Below are 19,212 nucleotides of genomic sequence, written 5' to 3'. Positions count from 1 at the left end.
TTAAGAACTTTGACATATGAAACATAAAGTCATAGTCAGCTTTTAGCTAAAATCTAAAGAGATGAACCAATAAAGGTTAAAAAAGTGACAAAACTCCAGAAGGTCACTGTGCTTACATAAAAGTGTTATAAAGTAATTACTCAGTATAACAGAGTAAGCCAACAGGATACCCCATGTTAATCAGTGAGCTTTACAAGGATTTAGAAAGTCTGCTTTTCAAATGTATGCTAACCTTAGCTATCTGCTTTCTTTTCACTTTTCTCGTGCAAGTCTCATAACTGGAAATAACTGTTCCTTTAAAAAATCGGACCAAATCCAAATAATAGGAAGAAAAAATACTGTATGCCACTACAGCTCCACTAACAAAAAGTAGTTATATAATATTGGTTATACTGTGTATAATGGTACACTGTGTGATCTGTCAGTCATCCACAGTGAGCTTCACCATGAGCACTTCATGAATATCTCTGCTGTGCAAAAAGTAAAACTGTTTTGTGTTATTTTTGCAATATCTTTTATTTTTTCATCACTATCTTAGCTGACAGATTTGTTTTCTGCTCAAGCATGTCCAAGGTACACACTGTTAAAACTGGCTGATTTAACAAACTGATTTAGACACACACACACACACACACACACACACACACACACACACACACACACACACACACACACACACACACACACACACACACACACACACACACACACACACACAGAGTTATTTTACTGCATGACTTTATCATAAAATCATATAATGTAAACCCACCTATTGAGTCCAACTATTTGTATGAGTGTGTGTGTCTGTGCATGTATGTGTCAGTGCAGGTGCATTTGTGTGTGGTTGTTTTCTTGTGTGTCCTACCAGGATGAGCAGGCAGTGCGATGAGAACTCCTGGTGAGCAGGGATGGTGGAAAACACAGAGAGAACTAGACATCCGAATACCAGGATAAACCTTTGAAGACAAAACAAACACACACACACACACACGCACACGCACACACACACGCACACACATATTAATACAAAACATATATGTGTAATAAAGGTGATTTAGATCTTTGTAAAGGTTTAGACTCGTTAGCTCAGGGATTCTCTGGAAGTGATTATTTTCCCCCCACCAGGCTACAATCTGGATTTAAACTGTTAAGAGCCTTATTAGTTTCTGACGAAACAATGTTTACAGCTTCAGCATCTTTTATTTTATTACAGCACTGTAATTTAGTGAATGGAGGGAAGGCAAATAAATGGTTATCACAGTAACAATAAGGCCTCAAAAGATTGTAAATACATTCTGTTGTTGACTAGTTATCCTAGGGTTATCCTTTAAAGGGGAGCCATTATATTAATTTCCAGCTTAATATATTTATTACTCTACTAGAGCAGGTTGGCGTGATTTCCTGTTTGAAATGAGCTGTTTCTTCCTTCTTCAATGATCCTTATCTGGTCTACAATGGCCCTTCAGTTCATTTCAAAGCCCTTTCTGGATGGATGTAAACTGCATTTCGTTGCCTTGTACTTGTGACGTGTGCAATGACAATAAAGTTGAATTCTATTCTGTTCTAATTCTATTCCGTTGTGATCTTATCTTAGTTATTGATCTTAGTTATCTTAGTTAGTGATCTATCTTAGATATATCTACTCTCACTTGTATCATGCAGAGCCAAGAATACAAAAATTGTGTGAAACTGAGCATCTAGAGCTCGCTGGTTCATAGAGATTATATAGACACTGAGCTTAGTATTTATATTTCACAGGAAAAAACCCACACAGAAACAAATAAAAAGCTAAAATATCAATATAAAGGGGGGTCACTGGAAAATCTGTATGTCAGAGCTGATATCCCACAATCTGTATGTCAATCCAAAACTGAATCCAGTCGTGAATAAAAGTATTTTGTAATTTCTTCTTTTTCTTCTTCTTCTTCTTCTTTTGGATGCTCCCTTTAGGGGTCGCCACGGCGTATCATCTGCGTCCATCTCACTCTATCCCTAGCATCCTCCCCTGCCACACCAACTTTCTGCACATCCTTGTAATTTGATTTCTGATCGTTACTGTAAAGCTTGAGTCATAATCAGAGTGGAACTGTGGGGTATGGATCTGGAATAACTCTAACGTACTCAGAGTAAAAGCTCCAATTTCTAATGCGTTGTTTCAAATGACAATATAGACTCAAACTACATCACTGGTGCCTGCAAGGAAACCACTCAGTCTCTTGTACAGTAAGTCATATGGCAACTTGGTTAATGAGCAAATACAAATTAAAATTCACAAGGCAGCTTCCAGGCAACATATGCACCGACTAGCAGTCCCAGCCTACTGTTCTTCAGAGTAACTCTGAACTGTTTTTGTTTTTTTCCAAGACGCCATCTGTCTTTCTGATATTTATGTGTTTATGGTCTCATTCCCACAGATTTTTTTAAAGGTTTCTTTTCCAGTCTTATTCCCTTTCTCATTTTCGGGACCCTCGCTCTTACTTGTCTCTTTAATATACCAAATTGTTTACTGGTCCCTCCCACACTGTTTCCCTCCTCACATCCCATCCTCCAACTGTAATCTCTCCTTCCTTCAGCCTTCTGTTTCTCTGGACGCATTTTATTTTCTCTCTTCTGGCTTCCTTGTATAATTGATGTCAGGATTTATTTTGCATGGGATCCACAAGGAATATGAAAAGTGAGGTGAATGCTCATGTGTGTACCTGGCTGCATGCTTCACAGCAGCAGAGGACTGATGGTTCGAACTTCCAGCACACATCTGTATCTGATACTGGCTCCTTGTCTAATAGCTCTTTACTGTCATGCAGACAGACAGAATGAAGAGCACATTTAAAAACAGCATCCAGTTGTGATAGAGAAGTTTGTGTGTTGTTGGTGTGTCTGTGTGTGTAACCAGAGATCGTCAGGATAACTTGTTAAGAAGTATTTAGTATTTAGTATTTATTTATTTATTGTCATTGTCAAGAACAATGAAATTGCGTTTGGGGCTTCCATACAACCCCAAAAAAAGAAGAAAATAATAAATACCCCTTAAAACCCAAGTGTACATATTTAACCCAGTGTGACTCCAATGCAATAAGACAATCCTTAGCAATAATGTTCGTAGAAATTCAGACAAAGACCTGAGAAACATGACAAAATACAACAATGCAACCCATTCAATATTATTGTACTGTGAGATATGATATCAGATATGATAGTTATCTATTTAAGAAAGAGGGGGGGGGGGGGGGGGGGGGCAGGAGGGGGAAGAGAATAAAGATATGATGCACCAATGCAGACCAGTTCATTGCTATTAAGAAGTTGGATATGGTTATTGTCCGTGAGAGGGGGGCAGAGAGTTCAGGAGCCTCACAGCCTGTGGATACAGGCTGTTGGCCAGTCTGGATGTTCTGGCCTGTATAGACCTGTACCTTCTCCCTGAGGGCAGCAGATGGAAAAGGTGGCGCGCAGGGTGATGTTGGTCCCGCAGGATACTGTGCACCCTCCTCAGACAGCGAGTGGGGAAGATATTACTGATCTCTGGCAGAAAAGTAAAAAACCAGGCATAGGTAATCCTTTAGACCTGGTCTGAAACAGGTCAGGTTTTAACATGACTTTCCTAATGATTTTTGTTAGGCGTTAGCAGTTTGGGAAGTGTCCAAGCTTGCGGTGGATCATTTCTATCTCTCTGCTCCACCTCGTTCACTGCAGTGACAACACACTCCCAGGCAATGTGTTTGGTTTTGTTTGCCAACCCACTAATTTGACCACTAAAAATGATGTGCTGACTGGCTTCAATCAGTCAGCTTATCTTTGAAAAAATGTGCTTTTCCTGTTAGGATCATGATCATTCCTAACTCAGTCCAATTCCATTTAAGAAACTAGATGGCAGGTTATGTCATTGTATCAGGACCAATCAGGACTGAGGACTCTCCCATAAAGGAAACCTACCTGTGGTTAGACTCTCACTCTCTCCTTGCTGATGACTATTTGGCACACCTGGGGTGCTGCTCTTGAGCAATTCTTTTGTTTTTAAAAGGTTTGTGGTGGGAGACAGAGGACTAGGTAATTTTCACATGTAGGTTCTTTTCTGTTAGACACAACCTAATGGTCTCTTTCCACATTTTGTACAATCTTGAATAATTTTCTTCACTTTCACAAGGACTCAAAATTATTGTGGCTGTCCCGTTACTCCCTCCGTCCAACCAGGGGTCATAACAGTGGCTGTCAAGACGCCACAATTACATTAAAACTTGACTGAAAATGAGTAACTACATGTCTTATAGAATGATGAACCCAAATGTGAACTTTTGGTTCAAATAAATATGCCTGGAGGAGATCAGTAGAGCTGGCTACAACAGTGTAAACAAAATTATGTTTTTATGAATGCAGTAAAGGATCGTCACATTTTGATCCACCATGTAATACTATTTAGAAAATATCTGCTTGGCAACAGCATCATCAATGATCCCAAACATAATGGCAGTGCAGTAACAGCATAATGATGGAAGAACACACAGTGGAGCACTATCAGTCATGAACTGCCAAGAGCAGTGAGGGATCATGATGACAGCACAAGATGCAGCAAAGATTCAAAGAAGAGATTTGGACTGTCCGTCAAGACGCCTGGAGAAGTACTCCTGAAGACTACAAAAACACTTTCTGTAAAAGCAGTGTGGGATGTTCCAGATCTCTTGTTTATGGAAGAGACCAGATCAACTTCCCTTAAATGATTGGATGGATGCATTTATGTATATGTACTTCTACCACTCCTCTCCTGTCTCATTTATGTTTACTTTATGGAGCAAAATATATCCTAGCTTGTAACACATCCTTCAAGTGTGGCTATTTAAAGAATTCTCCCTCTAATGTTGCAGCACAACATGTTTTTTCATTGCTAGAATGCTATGAATGCTTGTTTCTTTAAATTATTTATTTATTTAGGCTGGTGAGTCCTGAATTTCAGCAGGAAATTATGAATATGAAGACAAAAGAGTTTCTGAATCATGTGCACTGGTTTCAACATTTTAGAAGGTAATATCGCAGAAGTTGGCTTGTAACTTCAGAGGTAAGCAGTAGTGCTCTTCTTTGTCTTGCGATCTAGCTGACCTTTCAGCCAATCTGACACCTTTTGGAAACACAGATAGCTTCACTAAACACGCCACTCTGAAAATTGACTTACAAAAGTTTTTCAGAGATACCTAGAGTCTGCATGCAGTGGTGTATATGTAGGCCTTATTCCACACACTACGTTTTAGAAACATAAAAATGCATCACTAGCACATTAATTGCGTGTTTGCATTGGTACTCTTTGTAAGAGCATGTAATTTTAGAAGCAATGACATGTACAAATTATACTGTGATGTGATTTGAAATTGGTTAAAGAATTTTTCTCCAAAATTTCTTGACTTAATAAAGTGAAGCCTGGCTAAATTTCAGTGTCCAAATGTAATTTCTAAGGCTATTTTGTATTAGACAATTGCATATTTTCAAGATGTTTTTATTTTTCATCCTCATGTTTCAAGTATATTTTCTTTCTAATAACATTTCAGTACCAGGCTTTTAGTGAATAAATAAAATGAGTGAACGGTTTAGTGTACTGTGTGAAAATAGAGCAATGAGAGACCTTGATTACAGCCTTTGGCAAAATCAGAGTGAATAGCTCCTGCAATTTACAATCGGGGACTATATGAATAACTTTGGAAACACACGTTATTATTCTTTGATGTTTATAACAACACAAGCAGAGGCATTCTCGATGAACGCTCCACGCTATATTTACAATGGCAGCAGTTTTCATTTTTGAGGAGAGGAGATGCAAAGATCACCCATCACATCAGACAGCTCTTTACCATTTGGTGGACAGGTACTGGATCTGTGATTTCAGTCATCAGATGATTATTGTTTAGACATGCTGATGAGAAGAAGGCATGACTGCGGGTTTCTGAGTCAACCGTGTGATTATGAATAATGAAAAAAGTCTAATGAACTCTCGGCTTTCTGTGTTTAAAAGTGGCATAATTTTACATCACTCATCTGAAATCAGCATAGTATCAACATCCAGGAACAGTGTGTGTTTTCCATCTGTTGCATCTCTTGTCGGACATCGGTTGATGATGAAATTATTCAGTGGATGCAGGCAGACATGACGAACAAGGAAGAACTGATGAGAGATATAGTTGATAACAGTTCCTTGGTGAATTTGCCACTTTTTAAAAATAGCTGCACAAATAAAGTAGAAGTGCTGAGATCTGTGTAGCTCATTCTGAGAAAGCTGAGTGTGCAGCAACAAGTATGTATTCAGTACAAGTATCTCAAGCAAGGCTCTCTATTAAATATATTTTTAGTTTTCGTTAAGGCTATTGAGAAAATGCTGATACTATTGCGAATAACTTATAAAACAGATGTTTCACTTGCTGGGCCCACGTCCTTATTTTATGTTTGACAGCAATTGGTAGATAAAGGTTAAGATAAAGATAAAGGCTTGGACATGAATTGAGCTGATGTTTGGGGAAGGCCTTGAAGCTGACTGGCAGTGGCTCCCGGGCCGATCCTCATGTATTAAATAGAAGTGAAGAAGTTAAAGAATTAAAAAGGGCAGGGAGGGTGGGGCACGTAAACGAGAACGAACAGCTTGTAGAATTGGGGGAACATATATAGATGAGAACTGGAAGGAGCGTGTTTGGAGGTGTGGGCCTGCTCCTGAAATTCAAATACTTTATCTCCAAATGTTTAACAACACATTGTGAAAAACAGATCCAGTGGTTTTAAAGCAGCTACTTGTCTCAAATTATATAATTAAATTAAAAAACTTGTGATCCTGACTTTGAGAATTTAATAGATGTTGGCAGTTGACTAGCAATGCTGAAACTTGTCCTTGCTTGAAGTCATCTTCATGTAAGTGTTTGGAAAGACATATTTTTAGCATTTGCAAAATGCTCCATCGTATGGCATTTCTTGTAAAGATTGAACAGTATGCCTCTGTGTTTAGTATGAAGACTTTAATGTTACTGGCTCAGTTTAAACTAAAGAATTAGACGTGATGATACATATTTGCATAAGTACAAGTTTTCCATCACCTCATAGCTCAATATCCAACTCAGGCACAAAAGCAATATTAATTAATATCAATATTAACCTAACAGGCGATTTGTGTGTCGTCTCATATATGGTTCATATAGTTGTTGTTGCTAAAAACGTTGCTGTTTACTGACATTAGCACCAAATGTTTAGAGTCCATTCAATTTCACAGTGTTCCTCTTCAGAACATTTGTGGTGGATGTCCCAGTTTGTTAAATGTCAGCTAACTTTGTTTATTAGGTTGCTCCACTGCATGCTGGCCAACTTCTGCATCACATTGTCAGACCAACATGTGGTTAAGTTGGTGCTTGACACTCTCAGTAGAGGACTGCAGGTTTGATAGTTTGCCCCCCTTGGTGCATATGACACAGACTTATTTACTGCTGATGAACATCTGAGGAACTGCACTACTGTACACACACACACACACACACACACACACACACACACACACACACACACACACACACACACACACACACACACACACACACACACACACCGGTAGATAAAGAGCCAAAAGAGATGACAGAAAGAGATGAAAAAGCAAGATGAGGGAAAGAAGGAGGCATAGTCAGAAAGAAAGACGGAGCCAGGGTGATTCTTTGCCAGCAGTCTATTAGTTAATCCCTGTGTTTATCCAGTCGAGTGCAGTATCTTACCTGATGATGGCAGTGATAAAACATACGGTTTTATTTCTAAGCAACTACCTGACCAAACACAGCCGGGCCAAGGACATGGCGCTGCACGGCTCTACAAGCCTGTGAAAGAGTTGCAAGGCTTTCTCCATCGAGCCTTTCTCCACTAAAAGAAAAACGCAAGAAGATGTAATAGTCGATCTTTAAATCTCAGAAGTCAAATATATAGGTGGATGGAAGATACCATCTCATGTCAGGAAGTATAAGAAAGGCCTAATACAAGGGCATGAACCAAGCTTGAAGTGTAATATTCAATTCAATCGATCTACAAAGTATGTAACTTTTAATCCTGAGCTGATAGATTTAAGGGTCACATGTTCTAATATGACTCAAATAATATGTAGGAAATAAACCCTAGAAGACTTCTCAGTGATCTGTTTTGTCTTCTTTAAATGTTGCTGAACTGAACAGCCTCCAAACAATGATAGACTCTATATACAGAACTAAAGAGCACGGACTCCGGTTGCAAATAACACCACTAGTCCAAGAATGCCCTGCTAATTTCCGGGATATTTTGGCTTTACTTCTGTACAGTGGGAGGCTGCATCGTGATGCATCGTCCATCTTTATATACAGTCTGTGGGGACGACACACTCCAGCTGCATCTGCGTGCGTCATTTAATGCCAGTAACGTCAGTGACATAAAGAACTACGAGGCAATGGAGATAAACTGCTCAGCATGTGCCAGTTCACAGAGAAAATTTGATAAACCTCCCACAGTGGGCACAGCAGATGCTTTGACTGAGGAGATTTTATATTACACACACACACATCCATCTATACACATATGCAGTTTTTTTTTATCACCTCATTTTTTATTTGACAGAAATACTTCTAATATAAGACTTTTATATAATAATCATATCATATTCATATTATTTCTTTAGACATAGAGAGCTGCACCAATGTCATACAACAGAAGGAAGCTATTATTAGCATAAAATGATTGTTTATGGAAAGAGAATTGGCAAAGCCGTGCGGGTAGAGGTGTTATTTAGTTTTTGCTTTCTGTATTGATTTGACTTAGCGCACAAGTTTAGAAACAGATTTAGAGATGTCTCAACAAATTCACGACATCAATCCAAACTTTTTGTGCAAAAGGGAATTAAAGGTAACTGCACAGTTCAGATCTGCGACATCTAAATTTGGTATGTCTGAGCATCCCTCTTCACCGGTTTACCAGTGGATTAACGTGCCACATCGCCACATCTAGAAGCCATGTTACTGCAGCAAAGAGAGACAGACAGAAAGACTTCAGAGACGGGCGCAGAGAGCAAGAAAGAGCCGGACAGAAGCCAATTTTCCATGATGTGGGATGCACTGAAGATGGGTGACTGGTGCGAGAATACTCGGAAAGCTTTCAGTGCGTGCGTGCGTATGTGTGTTTTCGTTAACTAGACACAGACTGACACATTGTTGAAGAAAGCCAACAGCTAACGGGGTTCATAAAAAATACTGGCTTATACACACACACACACACACACACAGAGACACACACACACACAATACACGAGATTCCTATCAGCACCCATTTCAGCATTTAAACCACTCCAAAACTCCCGTTCACAATGCTGTGAAGCAGATGTCAGAGGCAGACAGTGAACCAGAGACCAAAGGAGAGTTCAAAAAGGAGAGAACGGTAGACAAGTTTATGTGACAAAACTGTATCCTGCATTGAAAATCATATATATATATTTATTTATTTTAAACTATTTGTTTCTCTTGAACACACAGCCTCATAAACAAGAGTGATGTCCCTACACTGACAGAGTGGGAAAGGGAAGGGGTTCAGCTTCTGTGTTTGATTTCCCTTGGACTTCGACTCAAAAGACTTCCGCAGGCACAAGCATTCTCCACTGCAACCACTGAACATCCAGGGTATGGACATTGAGGCTGTGGACAGCTACAGGTACCTTGGTGTTCATCTGAACAACAGACTGGACTGGACTCATAACTCAGACGCCCTCTACAGGAAAGGGCAGAGCAGGCTGTACCTGCTGCGGAGACTCAGGTCGTTTGGGGTGGAGGGCCCACTCCTGAAGACCTTCTATGACTCTGTGGTGGCTTCTGCTATCTTTTATGGTGTGGTCTGCTGGGGCGGCAGCATCTCTGCTGGGGACAGGAAGAGACTGAACAGGGTGATCCGAAGGGCCAGCTCTGTTCTAGGATGCCCTCTGGACCCAGTGGAGGTGGTGAGTGACAGGAGAACGGCGGCTAAGCTGTCATCCCTGTTGGACAACATCTCCCACCCCATGCAGCAGACTGTGACAGCACTGAGCAGCTCCTTCAGTGGGAGACTGCGGCACCCACGGTGTGGGACGGAGAGATTTCGCAGGTCTTTCCTCCCCACTGCTGTCAGACTCCACAACAAAGACTTTAACTGAACAAACACACACATCCACACATGTGCAATAACACTAAGTGCAATAATCTTTTCTGGCATCGTTGTATTTTTACTCAGTTGTATATAGCATTCGTATTCTATTTTTATCTTATTGTATATTTTTATTCTATTTTATTCTACTGTATATAGTATATTATTTTATTCTATTCTGTACAGCTGTGTACTGTATTTATTCTTATTGTATTCTAATTTTTGCGTCATAACTTTTGCACTGTCCACTTCCTGCTGTGACAAAACAAATTTCCCACGTGTGGGACTAATAAAGGTTATCTTATCTTATCTTATCTTATCTTAAAAGCTTTTTATCATTTGATTTCTCAGAAATCAGAGCGCACATAAACACAGGCTTATCCAAACCTCTGAGGCAAGGAAATTAGAAGCACAAATCTGCAGTTGCTGTGTAGATAAAGACTCTGAATTATCTATTTTACAATAATATCTTTGCTGGCTGTATAGATTGAGTAGATACACTTTCCTCTTTCTTGCTGTGTTCTAAAGACAGACACTTGGCTTAGCCAGCTGCATTATGCACGTTATGACAGAAAATATCACACCTTTGTGTATTTGGAAATCCACCGGGCTCAGTGGGTAGCTTTCTTTAATGCCACTTGATTATGTGCAGCATGTGCATGAAGGCTCATTACTCACACCCAGCTAGCTGAGCCCAAAGAGGACTATAATTGATCAAGTACAGGGCCTGTGCAGCTTAAATGAGCTCAGTTAAGCCAAGACTACAATATGGTTTGTCAGGAATTAAGTCTGGCTTTTTGTCTTGCAGTTTTGAATCTTGGCATTTTATGTAACTCATTTCAACAGCACATTTACTTCCTTTGTTTCTTAGACAGGACTGCAATTTAAATTTTATGACTAAAAGTTTAGTTTGACTGAGTTCATTTTTTTTCTCTTTAGCATTGTAAAACACTTTTTTGTTGCATTTGTACTTACACAATAGGCAGTAACAGGCCTTGTTGAATTTTACGTATTTATAATCACAGGATATTGTGTAGCGAAAAACAGGGCTGAGTCTAGCTTGCTATGTTTGAGGGTGCAGCTAAAATAAACCCTAGGCAACCTGGATGAGACAAAGACAGGAGGTCAGAGCAGACAACTTTGGTCCCTGTTCAGATATTCTCGTCTATTTTTAAAAATACGAGTCCTGATGAAAATAAGCGTAATAGACAAGCCATCTGAACTAAATTAAAAATAGTACCCACAGGCTTTAGAATAGAAGTCACTGCAGGAATCAACAGTTACCCATATCAGTTTGTGCTAATCAGCACAAAAACAGCTACAACAGGTAAAATGGAAATACAGTGAAATTTAGACACAGATCAAAAAAGTTGCTTGAGTTAACTGAAGTAGATCATGCTTTTGTGTATGTGCTTCTTTTGTTTCTATGTTTGTTTTTATTGCATCTCTGTGCCACATCTCTCTCTGCAGTGGGAAACTCTGGAGGTGGCAGTAAGCTGCTCACCCAATCAGACATTTGCAATCATTCTTGTGATTTTTCTGTTGCCTTTTCATATTTATTTATTTATTTTTTTACCTTTGATTTAGTAGGCAGAATGCCCTGTTTGAGTGGGTTGAGTCTTGCCCTGTCCGTAGAACAGGCTTATGTGGAAATGTGAAGAAAAATGCACTGAATGAAAATCCATCCATTCGCTACCGCTTCTCCTTTTCAGGGTCGCTGGAGCCTATCCCAGCTGTCATAGGGCGAGAGGCGGGGTACACCCTGGACAGGTCGCCAGTCTGTCGCAGGGCCAACACACAGGGACAGACAACCATTCGCACTCACATTCATTCACACATTCACAGCTAGTGGCAATTTGGATTTTCCAATTAACCTATCCCACAAGCTGCATGTCTTTGGACGGTGGGAGGAAGCCGGAGTACCCGGAGGGAACCCACGCAAACACGGGGAGAACATGCAAACTCCACACAGAAAGACCCCGGCCTGATGTTGGAATTGAACTCAGGACCTTCTTGCTGTGCGGCAACAGTGCTAACCACCGTGCCACCGTGCTGCCCGAATGAAAATCTAATAGTATATTTTTCTCCATCAGTCTTAATCCGTTTAAAACTGTTTTTTAAATACTGTAGCAGTGCAAAGCTATAACAGTAAAGTAAACAAATGTGTATAAAGTACAGAAGTGTAGCCATGTTAAAGCCAAGTTAGAGTCTGAAATATTTATACTTTTAAGGTACTTACTGGAGAATTTTATTTATATAATGTGTCAGGATACTAAGTGAGAAAGTTTGAGCCTCTGGCAAGGCTCAGTTCAACTCAGGGGCCTAATACCTAAGGTCCTCGAGCATGCGATACATTTTCATCAGTGCATATGTTAACTGAAAACTACGTCTTAAATCTGTATTCACCTTCAAAATACTGTATTTCTTGTAGTATATCACAAAACCTCTTTATGAAGAAGATGAGTTTGGTTTTAAAGGCTTAGAAATTAACAGCTCAGATGACTGACTGATAATTGAACAGTTTACTTGCATGATGAGCAAATTAAAAAGAACACAGAACAAATAAAATCAAAGCATGAAACATGCCAAAAATTGTTTGCAAAAGCACTGCTGCTCTGGAACTTTGGAACGGTGAATAAGGGAATTATTAGAGAAGTAAATCTGGGCTGTTGAATTGCTTTGGTGGAGTCAGCTCATTAGGTCAACAGATGGCCGACTGGTTCCCTTAGCACAGACATAGTGAAAACCGAACTGGAGAAGCTGACTCAGCGCAACTTATGTCAGTACAAGTGTGAGAGTTTGTACTTTATGTACACACTGCTTATAGCTTTTTGAGTTGAGTGAGTGTGCTTATGCATGCATATTTGCTATCATTTTTACACTCGGTCCAAGCACATATCCAGTGTGTCAAACACATGTATCAGACCACACAGCTCCATCTGTTCTGCTGTCTAGGCTGCAGGTTTTGAACATTAGGCGTTTTGAGTATGGGTTTCTGTTTACTTTTTTTTGTCTTCAGTGTCTGTGAAGGTTGATGTAAAAGCTCAAGAATGATGATGTGCCTTTGTGAAAACACCTAAAAAGATGTCTGCTGTCACACATTTATATAAGCGTAAGGTTCGTTATGAGGAGGCTAAACAAAAAGAATCATAACAGATAAAGAACATTTTGCTACTAAATGTCTTCATCTTTCCTGTCGTTTCTACGGTATATTTTACTGATGAGTTGAACAGTTTACTGCGATATCTCAAATTTCTGAGATTTTGCTTTCTACTTTTGCTGCTGCTTGTGATTCACTAGAGATGTGCTCCAGTTAATGCCAGTAAAATTCAATTCCTGGGTTTTTTTACTCTTTTTTTGATTAGAAATTCTTAGAGGCACCACACAAATTCTTGAACCAAAATAAAAACAGAGCAAAATGATGGGTAGATACTGCACCATTGCATGGTTTCTTATGAACCACCTCCTATGATAATTACATTTTCATCCTCATTAATATGACTACACCTTTTATTTCACGTGCTAGAACAGATATCATGATGATGATAAGTAGTCAGTGCCATGGCTGAGCATTGTAGTGTATCAATTCTCTCAACACTCTCAAAAGCAGATTCAGAAAGTCGGGGTTTTATACATTAAACCAGGGGTCACCAACACGGTGCCCGCGGGCACCAGGTCGCCCGCAAGGACCACATGAGTCGCCCGCGGGCCTGTTCTAAAAATAGCTCACCATAACAACTTACCAGTAAGCTGCATCTATTTTTATTTTTTCTTGCTATTTTTTTTTAATCACAATTGCATTGGCGTTAATTTGTTAGAGATAATATATAAAAAAAATGTTTATTATTAAATATTAGATCATGATCTAATATTTAGTGCTAGCTGGTCTCCACGGAAACAGTTGCCGTGAAGACCAGCAAAGGCAAAGGTGAGGAGATGAGGAAAACATGGCGGAAAAAAGGAAGAAAACATATAATTTTCACAGTGAATGGGAGGAAGAGTTCTTTTTTACCACTGTGAAAGATTCATGCGTGTGTCTCATTTGCGGGGCAACTGTGGCAACGGCAAAGCGGCACAACGTGGAGAGACATTTCCGAACGTGTCACACAAGCTACCATGCTAACTACCCAAAGGGCAGCACACTGCGAGCGGAAAAGGCCCGCGAATTAAAGGCAGGTTTGAGCAAACAGCAGTCTTTTTTCACGAGACCGGTGAAAAACTCTCAAAAAGCAACCGAAGCCTCATTTAGAGCTACACATTTCATGATTAAGAAAAAGAAGGCATTTTTAGACGGGGAGTATTTCAAAGAAGCAATGATGATAATTGCAAAAACTGTGCTTAAAGATGAGAAATATGGAAACGATGTAATCTCCACTCTCTCTGATGTCCAGCTGGGGGCAACTACAATTGTTAGAAGAGTGTCGGCTATGTCCGGGAACTTGGCCGATCAGTTGGATCAGGAGCTGGCAAAGTGCAGTTGGTTTAGCATCCAGTGTGACGAGTCCGTCGACAGCAGCAGTACAGCACAGCTGATGGTCTTTATCCGGATGGTATTTGATGGTTTCTCCACAAAAGAAGAACTTCTGACACTACTGCCGCTAAAGACAACAACGAAGGGAGTTGACATCTATAACGCGGTGAAGGAGTTTTTCGCGAAGAAAAAGGTACCGTTGGAAAAGCTGGTATCAGTGACTACCGACGGGGCTCCTGCTATGATCGGCCGACATACGGGATTCATCGCTCACTGTAAAGGTGACACAGAGTTCCCAAACTTCATGCATTACCACTGCATCATTCACCAGCAGGCGTTATGCGCAAAGGTGATCGGCTTCGAGCACGTCATGACTCCCGTCGTGAAGATCATAAACAGCATCCGCTCCAGAGCTAAACAGCACAGAACATTCAAGGTGCTATTGGAGGAGCTGTCAGCTGAATATGGTGACCTGCTACTACATACGGAAATCCGATGGCTCAGCAGGGGACGGATTTTGCTTCGTTTTTTGTCACTTTTGGGTGAAATCAAGGAGTTCATGCAATCCAAAGGGGAAGACACATCTCTGCTGGAGGACACTGAGTGGACACTTGACCTTGCGTTTTTAACAGACATTACTGGGAAACTGAACCATTTGAACTGTGAGCTGCAAGGCAAAGGTAAGACTGTTGCTGACATGATAAGTGCTTTAAATGGATTTAAAGCCCAGATGAACATTTTCTCTGTGCATTTACAGAGAAAAAAGGTGCTGCACTTTCCCTCTGTGCAGATGGTGCTGAAAGACAATGCTTCTGCATCTGAGACTTTTGACAAAGTTGCAGAAAAGTACACTCAAGTCATAAACCGACTTGGTCAAGAGTTTGAGAACAGGTTTTGTGACCTTGATCAGCTTGAGCCATGTGTCTCATTTGTTTCCAATCCTTTCATGAATGTGGACACAACATGCATTGCTGAGCAACTAAGTTCAATGTTCAGCTTGGATGCTGGACAGGTGGAAATCGAAATTGTAACATTGCAAAATGATGTCCACCTCAAAGCCTATCTGGGTGCACCAAACTTTTGGTGCCTTGTTGACACAGAAAAGTACAGTGGTGTGTGCACAGCAGTTATGAAGGTTGCCAGCCTGTTTGGTTCAACCTATCTTTGTGAATCAGCCTTTTCTGACATGAACTTCATCAAGAACAAACACAGAACACGCCTCTCCGATGCACATCTGCAAGACTCACTCAGAGTTGCAGTGTCAAGTTATACCCCAGATTACAACACACTGGTGAACAGCATGTAATGCCAGGTTTCCCACTAACAGACAAAGAAAGCCATATTAGATGTTCTCAGTGGCAACATTACAGTGTCATGTCAAAGTTGAATTTAATTATTGAAAAACAAATGTGTTTGTTAAGTGTAACATGTGACAATTTGCTTTAAAATGCTGCCAATTTGGTGAAAAGTTCTGTAAAATTTGAAAGTTGATTTTTTGTATGTTACATACATACAAAAATAATGTATGTAACAGTGCATGATTTGTTAAAATTTGTTAGTGGTAAGTGAAAATGTTGTAGAAGTGATCACTTCAAAATGTAAATACTTGCAGAGATATATGGAAATAAAGCGTTGCATATTGATATTTATGTTTCCTACCTTGTTTCCTAATTGCATTCTTTATAATTATGGTGAAAAATAATTAACATAATTAGTGTCCGTACATAGATGAATATCATTAATTATTAATGATAACACATAATTAAGTTAAACTGAGGAAATTTGTTATTTGAGAAGTGTGTGTCAAACTGGTAGCCCTTCACATTAATCGGTACCCAAGAAGTAGCTCTCACTTTCAAAAAGGTTGGTGACCCCTGCATTAAACCTATAGAACGATGGTAAATAAAGGCCTATTTTATTCTAACTTCTAGTGCAAGATTTATTAAACTTTACCAACAGATTATTAGCTGTTTCATAACTTGCTCAAGCTTAAGGCTCATGTTATGTGTCACTATTTTGATTGCAACACCTTAAATAACAAACAAATACCTGCCCATGGTACAGTAGTGGTTGATCTGATTGTGCTGCTGGCAAATTCATAAACGTAACCACAATGAGAAAAGTTAAAAAAGTGGTGTTAGATGTTGTTTATATAAATAGATAGATAAATCTGAGATTAAGGAACCATGTAAACCATGGATTCTCTAAAAAATAAGAATTCCACTGCACTGATTAGCACTGTTTACATGTGCTGTGGTTTAGTTACATATGTCTATAACTTGCACCTGACAAAAATGCATAAATTGAGATGCTGGAAAAACGTCTGATTTTGTATCCTGGACTAATTTTGCATGACTTGAAATCACATGGCTGCAAGTATGTTCATAATGTACGTTGTGTTACGTTAAATCTAGTATCATATCATACTGTATTTAAACTTGTCATTTTTTTACATCTTGATAAATAGAGCCAACTTTTATAGATCACCACTTTTGGATTAAAACAAATCAACACTTTCCACTACTGCAGTAAAGTTGAGAAAGTTTTGCACGCAGTGATCCCGTTTTTGTCCCAGATTCATTTTTATGATTCATTTCATAAATGCTACTGTTTTACTGGTAACAACATACAAATCCTTTAACGCTATATAAAACTATACTCTTTAATTTGCAATATTTCTGTGCCTACACACGGCACATTTATGCAAAGCCAAACACATTCCCCATTAAAAATTAACAACTAAATACTAATGACAACAGCTAAAAATGAATAAAGATGTGCAGATCTGCTTATTAGTAATACACCATTTACTTACTGGTTAATGGAAAAGTCAATCAACAGAGAATAAAACAGCAACATTTGGCTGTTTTCCAGCAGTTAATACACGAAAACTTAAGGTAAAAAAAATCAATAGATTAATTAGCCATGAAATACAGGGAGTGCAGAATTATTAGGCAAGTTGTATTTTTGAGGAATAATTTTATTATTGAACAACAACCATGTTCTCAATGAACCCAAAAAACTCATTAATATCAAAGCTGAATGTTCTTGGAAGTAGTTTTTAGTTTGTTTTTAGTTTTAGCTATTTTAGAGGGATATCTGTGTGTGCAGGTGACTATTACTGTGCATAATTATTAGGCAACTTAACAAAAAACAAATATTTACCCATTTCAATTATTTATTTTTACCAGTGACACCAATATAACATCTCCACATTCACAAATATACATTTCTGACATTCAAAAACAAAACAAAAACAAATCAGCGACCAATATAGCCACCTTTCTTTGCAAGGACACTCAAAAGCCTGCCATCCATGGATTCTGTCAGTGTTTTGATCTGTTCACCATCAACATTGCGTGCAGCAGCAACCACAGCCTCCCAGACACTGTTCAGAGAGGTGTACTGTTTTCCCTCCTTGTAAATCTGACATTTGATGATGGACCACAGGTTCTCAATGGGGTTCAGATCAGGTGAACAAGGTGGCCATGTCATTAGTTTTTCTTCTTTTATATCCTTTCTTGCCAGCCACGCTGTGGAGTACTTGGACCCGTGTGATGGAGCATTGTCCTGCATGAACATCATGTTTTTCGTGAAGGATGCAGACTTCTTCCTGTACCACTGCTTGAAGAAGGTGTCTTCCAGAAACTGGCAGTAGGACTGGGAGTTGAGCTTGACTCCATCCTCAACCCGAAAAGGCCCCACAAGCTCATCTTTGATGATACCAGCCCAAACCAGTACTCCACCTCCACCTTGCTGGCGTCTGAGTCGGACTGGAGCTCTCTGCCCTTTACCAATCCAGCCACGGGCCCATCCATCTGGCCCATCAAGACTCACTCTCATTTCATCAGTCCATAAAACCTTAGAAAAATCAGTCTTGAGATATTTCTTGGCCCAGTCTTGACGTTTCAGCTTGTGTGTCTTGTTCAGTGGTGGTCGTCTTTCAGCCTTTCTTACCTTGGCCATGTCTCTGAGTATTGCACACCTTGTGCTTTTGGGCACTCCAGTGATGTTGCAGCTCTGAAATATGGCCAAACTGGTGGCAAGTGGCATCTTGGCAGCTGCACGCTTGACTTTTCTCAGTTCATGGGCAGTTATTTTGCGCCTTGGTTTTTCCACACGCTTCTTGCGACCCTGTTGACTATTTTGAATGAAACGCTTGATTGTTCGATGATCACGCTTCAGAAGCTTTGCAATTTTGAGACTGCTGCATCCCTCTGCAAGATATCTCACTATTTTTGACTTTTCTGAGCCTGTCAAGTCCTTCTTTTGACCCATTTTGCCAAAGGAAAGGAAGTTGCCTAATAATTATGCACACCTGATATAGGGTGTTGATGTCATTAGTAGAGATGGCACGATACCACTTTTTTATGTCCGATACCGATACCGATATCATAAATTTGGATATCTGCCGATACCGATATGAATCCGATATAGTGTTTTTTAATCAACAAAACTGTTTTTTAAATATCTTGCTGCATTTTGTATAAGTTCATACTCAAGTTTAAAACAACAACTACACTAAAGCTATTCTGTTATACCTGTATGCAAAAAAAAATATTTCATAGTTCAGCAATACTGATCAATCTAATAAACTTAAACCTATACCA

At 39.5% G+C, this 19,212-nt stretch overlaps 1 protein-coding gene across 4 annotated transcripts in view; it reads right to left on the bottom strand.

Annotated features, from left to right (window-relative positions):
• Nucleotides 1-19,212, bottom strand: part of kcnq5a (potassium voltage-gated channel, KQT-like subfamily, member 5a) — a 124,089-nt gene that overhangs the window by 32,777 nt on the left and 72,100 nt on the right. For all 4 annotated transcript variants that reach the window (XM_085427432.1, XM_085427429.1, XM_085427430.1 and 1 more), the window contains exon 2: nt 866-956. In XM_085427432.1, the coding sequence (XP_085283558.1) occupies nt 866-956 (91 nt within the window). The remainder of the gene's footprint in view (nt 1-865; nt 957-19,212) is intronic.

This window comes from Rhamphochromis longiceps, linkage group LG13, assembly GCF_057381845.1.
Source record: "Rhamphochromis longiceps isolate RC_006_pf linkage group LG13, R_longiceps_female_GT1.1, whole genome shotgun sequence".
In the NCBI taxonomy this organism is placed as follows: domain Eukaryota; kingdom Metazoa; phylum Chordata; class Actinopteri; order Cichliformes; family Cichlidae; genus Rhamphochromis; species Rhamphochromis longiceps.
This window is presented reverse-complemented; position numbering and strand designations above follow the sequence as displayed.